The sequence below is a fragment of the Salvia miltiorrhiza genome, unplaced genomic scaffold (genome assembly GCF_028751815.1).
Source record: "Salvia miltiorrhiza cultivar Shanhuang (shh) unplaced genomic scaffold, IMPLAD_Smil_shh original_scaffold_392, whole genome shotgun sequence".
NCBI classification, from domain to species: Eukaryota; Viridiplantae; Streptophyta; class Magnoliopsida; order Lamiales; family Lamiaceae; genus Salvia; species Salvia miltiorrhiza.
The window spans coordinates 109,073-121,061 of record NW_026651540.1 but is presented as its reverse complement, the minus strand read 5'-3'; the positions used below and the strand labels follow the sequence as shown (position 1 = coordinate 121,061).

Genomic DNA, 11,989 nt, shown 5'->3' with positions numbered 1-11,989 from the left:
TTTTGTTTCCATAAAAAGTACTCCCAATATCTTATTGTTATTATCCCAAAATTTTTGGACATGAGAATTAAGAAGAGTGTGTAAACTGATTAAAATTGGTAGGATCAACACCTTTCGAATGTTAATTACCTTTTATGGAAATTAGACAATCCAAAATGATAAGTGGAACAACAATAATAGGACAGAAGAGGAAGTAATGTTTTTAACTCATTTACTAATATATTCCTATTTAATTTTTTGATTCCGACTTTAATTCATCATTAAATAATAAATATGAACATATTGGAAAGTTTATTTACATATTTTTTTTATTTTCAATGATTTCTTTAATTTTTATGTAAATTCCAATTAATATATATAAATAGGACGGAGAAAGTACTTTGGTTTTTGAGAATTAGACGAAGAGAGTATTTAATATTACTAAAAAACAATGCTTTAGAGTTTGAGACGAATACTTCTTTAACAAGGTTCTTGATCCAACTTTCAATGCTAAAGTAGGTGATTGAATCTATTCATAGTGTCTAGATTACTATAGAATTTGGACCACGTTCAACTTGTGTATATAGAGGTTTAAATTCCCTCAATTTGGACTAGAAAAGGTGATTTCTAGCAAGTTGTGGTTGAGCAATTCAACACTTGATGTGGTGATATGAAATGGTCTAGCTTTAGACCTAGATCCCTTCCTCGCCTCTAAAAAATATTGGAGATTTGATATGAATTGAAATATAATTCATGAAGACTGAATTTTTGGTTGAATCACGACTTTCTCCATTAGAAAAATGATTTTGCTTCGGAAAGGGATCGGAAGGGATTATTAAATAATGATCATATATACAATATGTTAATATGTGCATCGTATCTTCCGTTTAAAATAAACAAGAAGTTCTGAAAATTAGAAGTTCGAGATAGATTTGGTGAAGGGACAATAATCAGACTGTTACAACTTACGAGGAAAAATGGTTTATTACATGAGTTGATAATACAAACATGCATGTTAGGTAGTTTTTGCCGGTTAGGAGATTTTTAGAGAGAGAGAAACAAACTTTGAGAGCTGATAAATCATGATATGAAAATCTTGAAAGATTTTTGTCTGAAAAATACAGGAAAGAGATGGACTGTGACCTTCAAAAAGGTCTCATTCGGCGCCATTAAATTGCAAGTTTTCCCCCTTGTCATTTGTGTTTACAGTTTACTCTAACTAAAAATATCCAGTAAATCTATGTATTGTTTGTATTCCAAATAATTTATAAAATTCCTCTCTCTCTCTCTCTCTCTCTCTCTCTCTCTCTCTCTTAGCTTGCTGCGACTAGTTATCAACAATTCCACTCTACGCTGCACATTAAAACTTGCAAGTCTCTCTCTCTCTCTCTCACTGTGTGTGTGTGTTTTTCTTTTTTCTTTTTTATATATCTACTCTAGTGGCTTTCTCTTTCTACCTCTTTCTCACCGAGTATTTGGAATTCCACAGACCATAGGAATTGATGTTGATATATGCGGCATAGAAATTCAATTCAATTCAATTCAATCTGAGTCTAGTTTCAATTGGGTGTGATTCGATTCGAGTTTTCTTGATGGTCTCAACTCTTTCCACCAAATCCCACAACAGAATCAATGCGAAAAAGTAAAAAAAGATCTCATATTGTTTTCTTCCCTCTCTCCTCTCTCTTGTATAGTTAGTTTCTTACTTGATGGAATTTCTGGGCTCTGTTTTACTTCAGGTATGAATATGTTTTGATTCAGCTGATTGATTCTTTGGGTTAGAAACAGCTATAATTGAAGTGGGATTCTTGCTCCTCATTTTTATTACCTTTGTGATTTTGGGTTCAATTGTGGCAAATTCTAAGAATAAAGAAGTTTGCTTGTATTGATTGCTTGCTTCCTGAACTATAGTTTATGGTTATGCTTTACTCAAAATGCTATCTGAATGCTTCTCTCGTGAGTAAAATAGCGGAAAGTAGGAAACGTTTTTGCTTAAATCTAAATAACGACCTAAATCAATGATTAAAACTTTTAAGGTTGGTTACATTGAAAAAGTTAGAGAGAGTTGGCAATTTGTCATGGGATTCTTGTGACATTGATGATATCATTTTCCTTTTTTAACAAGTGCCTTGAGTAGCTCAATTTGTTTGTTTAATTTCTGCTTTCCAACTTTGTCAATGCAGAAATTACTAGAGAGATCGACCAAGATACATATCTTCTAAATTATTGGGATACTGGTAAGCACATTTCCATGTCTTAGTTATATACAGTTGCTGTCAACTGCTTTCTTAGTTTTGGTTGTCTTGACTTATTGAGAAGCCAAATTCTTCATATATGCTTGTGATGTTTTTATTGTGCCGTCAAACCTCCTTGGTGTCACGACTCGTGATATAGAATTTGTACCCGGACGTGAATGTGCAAATTCTTGAAACTGTTGTCTTGAAATTATTCTAATGTTTCTTCTGCTCAATATCCTGTGTTCCAATAGGATTGGATTGGTTGTTACTGGCAGATAAATAAAATCTTAGGAAATGGGATGTTTTGTATCGACTCTAAAAGACACTGGAGGGAATCGGAGGAGGCCAGCAAACATTGGGGATGTCACTGTATTTGTTCCAGGTTTACGAATCCCTAAGCCAGCCAATTTCTCAGAGTCGCTGGGCGATCACCTATCTAAAAGCTTGGTGGAACGCCTTTCTGCTCTTAGAACGAGAATAGTTGTTATGGCCGGGCAAGAAGCTCCAACGATTACAAGAACCAGAAGGAAAACTGCTACCCAACATGGTTAGTATTGTGTTTTGTTGCCCCATCATATTGATATTGTTGCATAAGCTGATTGATTCTTTCAGGAGGTTCAACGCTGGGTGATCTCCTTCAGGCTCTAGAAGATTATCTGCCAGTGCTTCTGGGATTGGTTAAAGATGGTAAGCCTTTGTTGTGCCAATCAATTAATCAAACTTATTTTGCCAATCTTATGGCGAGTGTGACTCGTTCTCATTGTGCAGGGAGTCCTCTGCAACATAAAGTACAGTTCGTTTGGATCAATCAAGAAGATGAAGCAGAGGTCAAACTAACACCTCAAGAACAGCATTCTCTATTTGTTCCCTCGAACTGTTCGTCTCATTATCCTTATCTGTCTCTCCAGGAAACGGAAATGTATAGTGCTTGGTATGAAGTACTATCTGTTTTGCACTTGATGGCAACACTATCGTTATCCCAAGCTAATCTATTGCTCCTTCCAAGAACGTCCGTTGATGGTTATCAGCCCAAGCTATCAGAAGGTAGGTGTTATGGGAAGGCTTATGTTTTTTATTTTTCTGTGTGATCCTCCATGGAAGCTTTTGGCTTATAAACATATCAAGAAATGGTTTCTGTTGCATGATTGGATTGTAGGTGAAGTGATGTGGAGACCATTTTGATTGACATTTCAATGAAGATGATAAAATAACCCCATAGAATGATGTTCATGCAAAATTGAATTTCTTCTTATATTTTTCCATGGATAAAAATAACACCTTAGAATGATGAATATGCTAACGAAATAGAAGATGAAGAGTTTCTGAGTTTCTAGTATGATCTTTTTGAACTTTCTAGTAATTGTATGCTTTGAGTAAGCTTTTTCATTCTTCTCTAATGTGTCCCTTTTCCAACAGAGAGTCGTCGATCTTCTGTTGATGTTTTCTTGAAAGCAGCCGGGTACCTTGACTGTGCTGTTCGGCATGTTCTCCCACAATTGCCTGACGAACTGAGGTATCTTTGTGTGTGCTTTTCATTATTATTTAGAATGGTATTCAAGAACTACCGATTCAATCCTTGTTTGCCATTATATACTCAAGGAGAAATCTTCCAGTGGACCTTGCTGAAGGAGTCCTACGGGCACTTTGCCTCCAAGCACTTGGGCAGGTATTGGTTTGATTCTCTTGGCTGCCTTGTGGCAAATGCTTAGATAGATCTAGCATATCGAGTTCTGATTTCTGTATCTGTGTTTCTTGCATGGTTACTCTTAATAAATATTAAATAGCATATGATTCCCGAAGATAAACCTCAAAATTTCGCAGGTTTAAAACAAATAAATCTATGTGTTGTGATTTTACTAGATTGATAATAACTGAGCATGGACTTTTGGGTGGTACGAGGCTTTGGAGTTAAAAATGAGGGTGCATGCTATTGGTGGAATACCATCCCACACCTACTGTAGTTAAGGATGATAATATTTCATGATTTATAAGGCCTTGGTGATCGTCTAATTCTAGCTTCTCCCAGAAATTGCTGCTTTTTTGCCCCGTCTGTCAACAACTAGAATTGATGAAGTTTTTAATGTTTTTGTGGGGCTTATATGTGCGCGTGTTGAATAGGGCGTTGATATTCAGCTGGGACTTGCTATTGACAGCACTAAAGCAACATTGGCTGTTAAAAGAAGGCTTGCCTGTGAGATGGTAAAATATTGGCAGCAGGTATTGTATTATATTGTATTGTTAATATCTCTTAGTTAATGGTTAATTTGGTTTGAACGTGAGTGGAAAAGTTGAGTTATTTCTGTGATGACATGCAGGCCCAAGATAACATAATGAACCTTCCGTTAGGGAATGGCTGGGGAGAAAAGCATAGGCTATTTGTGAAGTGGAAATACGTAGAAGCGAAGGTACGTTGATGGAATGGAATTGGTTTAGATGGTGTATAGTGGTTGATGGGGTTGTTCGGTTCGATTGCAGTCTGCAGCATACTATTATCACGGCCTAATTCTGGACGAGGGGAACACGGAGAAGTCTCACGGAATGGCTGTAGCTGCTCTGCAAGCAGCAGATGAGTACCTCAAAGAGAGCAACAAGGCATCTGAAGCTTTTCATGCATCAGTCCCCCTATCTAGGTAATCCTTTTATATTCTCAATCAATGATTCATTACATTTTCTTTTCTTTCCTTTTCTGTGGAAATGTATGTATGAACGAATCTTTGTAGGAATCCTCCTCTCTGGGGAACCATGAAGTATCTGTCTGAAAAGATTCCAAAGGATACTAATAGCAAAGCGCGAACGAACGAGGACCTTTACTCCCACGACAAGTAAGTCAGTGTCTCGCTCTCGCACTAGCTAGTTTTAACTGTATCGTCAACAAGCATCAACGTTCACTGTGGTTCTCGTTGTAGAATAATGGAGGCAGCACCAACGTTGCCGGATTTCGCCTTGGCCCTCAAACCGGACGAATACCAGCTTCCTCCTGTGGATCTCTCGTGGAATCAAGAACCTCAGAAGAGTAGATGAATTATGAATTATCTGTTTGCTGTATCTCAATGCTCCCAATTTCGTTCCTTCTTCTTTGAAAATATCGGGTGAATGTTTGGTTGCAGATAAAATTCACATTTTGGTGTAAATCTCAGTGTGTGCAAGTAAACAAAAGGGAATGCTCGGTAGCATAATAATTTCCACAACCTTTTCCTCAACTCATTTTTTGCTTAATAATGTTGTAGATTCGATGCTACAATTGTGTCGGATCTCCCCATTGGCTACTTGTTCATCTCGGACAAGTTTTGATTAATCCATTCCCGTTAGCTCTTCGTCTTACGAATCAGGAGACCATCTTATACAAGTTTTGATTAATCCATTCTCATTGGCTTTTCGTCTCCTACTGTCCTTAGATAATACATTGTATATATGTGAATTCTTTTAGATTGTGTCATGTGACAATATATATTTTTATTAATTATTTCAATTAAAGGATAAATTAGTACTGACTGGAGAATTGACTGGGTAAACCCCGCAAAGCTTTTGTGTTTATTTATGCTGCAATCTATGCATATTTGTGTTGCAATATATGTATATTTGTATTCAGTAGTATGTATATTTTTTAAATCATATATAACCTCGCACCAACTGGATAATCTCACACAGCCTTTGGGTTTATTTGTATTGCAACGTATGTATATTTATGTTTAATTATATGGGTATTTTCTTATAAAAATTAAATTAAATTTCAATTATACCCTTACTATAGTAAAATAAGCTTAAAAATGCGATTGGATTCATTGGACCATAAGATCAAAGAGAAGAGAAAGATGGATGAGATTGGATACTACATAAGCTGAACTTCATATATAGCCCATTTAATAAGAGTGATATGTTTTCTATCATACTCCATAAAACTATAAGTTTCTAGCCATTTTAAAGTAGGGGTATTGACGTGTAAATACTCGAACTTTTTCTATTTTCTAGTTTTGCCTCAAATTTAAAATCTCCCTATAAAATACCCGAACTTTGTATTCTTTCTGATTTTGCACTAGACTAATTTTTACCCCAAATCGTTGCTGACATGATAGTCCTTTCTGATTTTGCACCCACGAGGGTGGCCTTTCCCACGGTCTCACCCTTTTCTTTGGCCGAGGTTGCACCCTATCTTTTTTTATGATTTTTCTCGATGTTTCACCCGCGACTGTGCTCCATACCCCGCGACCGCGCCCTTTTCTTTGGCTACGGTCGCGCCCTATGTTGTGGCCTCTCCCTTTTGAGAGGATGCGGTCGTTGTACGGATGGTCATTTTTTAGCATTTTTTGGTACAGTTTTTGGGAGTATAAAAGGGGAGTCTTGGCTCTTTTGTAGCTCATCCTTGACACTCTAGAATAGACCTTTCACTTCCAGTTTTTAGTGTAATTTCTAGCTAGAATATTCTTTTCTTACGTCTAGAACAATTTAGATTTAGTAGATAAAGATTTATTCTTTCAATGTCTTGGAATTTATTAGACGAATTCTTTGTATGTTGAATTCTGGTTGCTCTAGATTAATATTGTACTTTATGGTTTTACTACAGATTTATTTATTGTTCTCTTTGGATGTTCTTATTAGATTAGTTATAGCTTATGATTAAGTTTATTGCTTAGATAATTGACTCCCTTATCATTGGATTATCTTATTGAATTATTATTTTCTTGAACCCTAGCTCTAGAATCTATGATGCACGGATTCGCCTAAAACCAACACAATGCAGTATCCGATGCGCGCAGGGGGCGGGTGCGGGCGCGATTCGCCACCCCCCCAAAAAAAAATTGGATTCGCGAATCGGGTGCGCCAACCTCGCGAATCCGGTGGTTTCCGGTGGTTGGCTTCGTTAGCAGTTGCGGTCGTCGGATTTCAGAGGGCGGCGGCGGTAGGGGCGGCGACCTCCTGCCGTTGTTCAATCGGTGTGAGACAGATAGAGGGGGGTGAGTGAGAGGCGAGTGTGGCCGGAGAGGCGGCGGTTCCTCACCTTGATTCCGCTGGGGAAGAAGAACGAGGGAGGTGGCGCGGCCTGGCTATGTCCTCGTGTGTGTGGGTGTGCGACAGAGGGAAAGAGAGAGAGAGAGAGAGAGAGAGAGAGAGAGAGACAGAGAGAAGAGAGAGCAGCCGTGAGAGGGAGAGTGTGCGTGTGAGTGAGTGTGTTTTAGTGTGTGTGTGTATTAGGTTAAAAGAGAGGGATTGGTCTTGGACCCTTTGATTTATTATAATGGACTTGGGCTTCTAATTAATTGCTTGGACCCTTAGTTTTATTAAAAAAGAATTTGATGGGCTACGAAATTTGGGCCTTTAACAAATTTTAATTTTTTAAATGGTCATATATAATAACAATATATATATATATATATATATATATATATATATATATATAGCACAGACGTATCCTTTACGAATCGCACCCTATAATTTTTAAAAATCTGTATCCCTGCACCCGAATCGTATCGCTCCCGCACCCGCCCCCTCGCAACTATGCAACATAGTCTAGAATCCTAACTTAGAATTATAGATTTCATAATTGCTTGGATAATTTGATTTCTTTTATTTGTTAGTTAATAGTCTAGATAATTTATTCGCTTTCTTTTAATTATGTACTAGTTAATTGGTCGAGGAATGACATACCCAAACCGAGTTTAGAGTGTTTAGGATTTACTGCTTTTTGTGTAACATGAGTAATAGTTAGGGCTGGCAAATTTCAACATGACACGAAAACACGACACGAAATCGCACGAAATTAATGGGTTAGTAACACGCACGATAAGGTTCGGGTCCTTATCGGGTCGACCTGATAAGGACTTGATAATTTCGTGTCGGGTTCGGGTCGGGTTCAGGTAACCCGATAGTAATATTATTATTTTTATTAAATATTTATTTTAATTTTTTAATTTTTGATTTCTAATTTTTTATCTTCACTTTAGTTTAGGGTTTCAAATTTTCAATATCTTCCAACTTCCGCCGCACACCCCTTGAATTCTAATTTCGCCGCACACCCAAGTTCTCTTCTTCGGTTCTCCCACCGTCGACGTCGACTCTCACGGCCACGTCAGCGTCCCGGCGCGGTCCCTCTTCGTTCGCCACCCCTCTCAGTCGCTCCCACCATCGACTCTCACGGCCACGTAGGCGGCGCAGCGCGGCACCTCTTTGTTCGCCTCCCCTCCCAGCCGCCGCTGCCGGTCGTTTGGAGTCGACTCGCCGCCCTCATTCACAGCAGCAGCAGCAGCCTCATTCTTTGTCACTTTCGATTAATTTGCTCTTCTACCTTCCCCGAACCCTAATTTCACTGTTTCTCTCTCAGGTACTCATCGCTGTTTCTTTTATTCTACTTTTATGCCTCATTCTAAATTTCTCCTATGTCGATTGCTTTCTTTTCTTTAGGGTTCTTAAATTTAGGTTTTCTTTATAGATAGAGCTACTTATTTGAGGCTAATCTGTTCAACCTAAAGTGTACCTCTAGATTGCTCGCAAGAGAACGAGGTCAATCGTAGAGTGATAAGTTGCCCAAGTCGTATCCACGAAGAAGGCTTAACAGGGCTAGTGATTTATGTGTTACACACGAAAAGCAAATAAATCCTAAACATTCTATTCAAGTAGTTCAAAGTTGTATATCTAAAACAACGAGAATAATTCAAGGTAATAAAACAAACGGAAATTCAAGAGTTAAAGATTCTAGGGTGACGGATCATCTTCTTGGGAAATCAATAAACAAATGAAGATCATGCACAATTCATAAACTCATAAAATTCTCCTAACGTAGGTGCTCAAACCATAGTTTTCACATTCAAGCATGAGTCTACGCTAATTAAATCACATGAATTCATCAATTATTAGACTATACGTTTCCGATTAAGTCTAATTCCAATTCAACCACAGTCAAGCAACGAGTTCTTCTCTCAATCTCACACGTTGCAAACACAATCAAGTAGTGATCAATTGCTAAATCGACTATCAAATAATTGAATCAGATAAAGTGCATCAATACATCACAAGTAAATCAATTAAACCCAATTGAATTTCCAACCCTAGATTATGTAAATTAGTTCATCATGCTATAGAAATAAAAGAAAAAGCAAAAGTAATCCATACAATGAAAGCAAAGATGAAAAATAAAGAAATTCTTGCTAAATAAAAGTGTAATCCATCCCAAATGCGTAAAGAAAGTGTAATTAAATGATAATCTAAAGGTTTCTTATTGTTCTTACTTCAAAAGAGAAAAATGATGGCAGTTCTAAGTGAGATCTCTTTGAATCTCTAAAAATCGTCTTTTTTATGAGAAATTCCGTCAGAAAACAGTCAGGGTCAGCCCGGTTGACTAGTGCGCCGCGGCTCACTGCCTTTTCTTCCCAATCTTCTTCTAATCACCCCCGATTCATTGTGGGCCATGGTTAGCAAGGCTTAAACACTCTCTTTTGCATCGTTGTGAGCTTACTTCACAATCTTCAAATGCTTTAACATCGACATTCTTCATTTAACACCTAAAGCATCACAATTAACCATTAAGCTCAAATTAACACAAAATCACCACTACTCTACACAACTTTTGCAATCAAATATGACTAAATTAATAATAAGCAACGACACAAACATGACTAAACAAATCCCCCCACACTATGCATTTGCTTGTTCTCAAGCAAAAATTTAGTTCAACGTAGTAGAGTTTGAACTTAAGAGACTTCATTTCCGGTGAACTCAACATAGACATCATATCCTCTTTAGAACCATGGTCAACCATTTCCCAACATCAATAAAAATCACAATTAACCCGAAGCATGTTACTCATCTATGAGGTAATCAATCGGATCAGACCCAGCCCCCCATAAGAAGTGAGTTACCTAATGCAACTGCTTTTATCAACAAGTATCTTTACATTTATTCAACAATAACGAAAAACTAAATAAGGTACATCCCTGTTATATACCTAAACTTTCAAACTTTTTTTCTTTGATTTTTTTTTCTCTTTTTGTTTTTTTTTCTTTTCATTGCTTTTTCTTCTTTTTCCTTTTTTTTTACAACTCCACAAATCCCAACAAGTAAAAAATATCAAGAATGAACTATAACCATATCAATTCGTACTAGATGGAACACTTATGAATTAGAGACAAGTATTTAAGCAACTGCAATGATAACACTCCTTCAAATTTCAGCCGAACAAATCACCTCAATCATATCTCATAAACTTGCCCCACAACAAGTATAAAAATGGCCTCATCTCAGTTAAGTCACAATCAACAATGAATTCCAAAGGTTCAACTCAAATCTAGCCGACTCAACCAAAAATAAACTAACTTAAATCAAGCCTCTACTATGCAAAACTAAATTACTGCAGGGATTTACAAATACTCACACATTCAAAACAAAACAGATATCACAACGCACACAAACTCATCATATCACATAAGAAATAACGACCTCCCCCCACACTAAAACAGAGCAATGTCCTCAATGCTCAAGTGCAATGAAGTAGTGCAAAGGAAAAGACGAAACTTCCCTGAAAATTGACGAGCCAGCAACGATGTGATCCATTGTTGGCCCGTGGGTGGTGGTGGATAGGGAAAATGTTGGGTTTAGGTGCTCCAGTTGTTCTCCAACCTCTCCTGAAACCACAAAATAACCCTCTCAACTCACTATGAAGCAAAACTAAATAACAACTAAACTAAAATTAAAAGCAAGAAATAAAATGATAAAATTGTGGGTTGCCTCCCACGTAGCGCTAGTTTTTAAGTCGCCAGCCCGACTAAGAACGTGTTATCCATATTCAAATTCAAGTTTGAGCCACTCCATCATTTGGACCAACTCATCTTTCCCCTTCACCTCTGCGGGTCCTTGAATAGATGGGAATGAGCTCATCCCATTTCCACATGTAGAGTTCCCATCCACACTTAGATTGATAACCGAGCTTGAATTTATCTTTTCCTTGTTCAAGTTGACAATCTGCAGTAAGCCATTGGTAAAGAAAGCATCAGAAGCAATGATATAAAAGAAATGCTCAACAATAATCGTGGGAGGTTTAGAATTGCTATCATTTTTGGCGTCACTTAGTGACTCGATTGTGGTCATGAAAGACTCTCCCAATGACTTTGTGTGTTCTTTCTCCAAATTTTTCAAGAACTCCCGCTCAATCTCCTCCTTGACCAACGGATCAAACAATTCAAAATATGGGCAATATGCCGAAAGCGAAGTTGATAAGGACTCAACTTCATCCTCATTCCCACGCCATGTTAGCACCTCATTCTCATCATCACTCACCGTATCCCTGTCGAGAACAGTGACAGTAAATGCTTGCACTGGCAGTGTGTGCAATTCTTCCTTGGGATACATTGGTTCCTCATCAATTTTCTGATGCACCATCTCTTTAACAACAACAGTAATTTGTGCAATTTGAGCATCGAGACGGTCTGCATCATCAACTCTCTGTTGGCGTTCTGCTACTGCCTCTACGGACTCAAAATTCTTTGTGAATGCTTGAAGGGTGTCTTCCAACGTTGGCTCATAAGATGGAACCGACTGTGGATGACAATTCTGAATGTTTTCACTGAATTGATCGAGGTCTAGATTCCATGTGAAAATCGGGTTCTCCATCCATCCATGATTATATGACTGTTCTTCAGTAGTGTCACACATCTCCCAAGTTGAATTTGAGTAACAATTCCAGCCTTGATTGTATGTGCCACCGAGCATATATAGCCCATTCTTGTTCCTCTTTTACTCTGCGCAATCGATGGATTTCATGTGTTAGCTCAGCTATCTGCTTCGTG

At 37.7% G+C, this 11,989-nt stretch overlaps 1 protein-coding gene across 11 annotated transcripts; it reads left to right on the top strand.

The window, feature by feature from the left end:
* The first annotated feature begins 878 nt into the window (after positions 1-878).
* LOC131004424 (vacuolar protein-sorting protein BRO1) lies at positions 879-5,416 on the top strand. 11 transcript variants are annotated; one of them, XM_057931115.1, is made up of 13 exons: positions 879-1,132; positions 2,163-2,216; positions 2,468-2,763; positions 2,829-2,903; positions 2,985-3,043; positions 3,125-3,260; positions 3,633-3,729; positions 3,816-3,882; positions 4,335-4,433; positions 4,532-4,621; positions 4,692-4,846; positions 4,937-5,038; positions 5,123-5,416. In XM_057931115.1, the coding sequence occupies exons 3-13, from the start codon at positions 2,511-2,513 to the stop codon at positions 5,235-5,237; spliced, it is 1,248 nt and encodes a 415-aa protein (XP_057787098.1). In that variant the 5' UTR covers positions 879-1,132; positions 2,163-2,216; positions 2,468-2,510; the 3' UTR covers positions 5,238-5,416. The 11 variants fall into 11 exon arrangements, with proteins under 11 accessions (XP_057787098.1, XP_057787103.1, XP_057787097.1 ...); XM_057931120.1 differs by having other exon boundaries at positions 1,002-1,132; positions 2,492-2,763; XM_057931114.1 differs by having other exon boundaries at positions 1,007-1,155.
* The last annotated feature ends 6,573 nt before the right edge of the window (positions 5,417-11,989 follow it).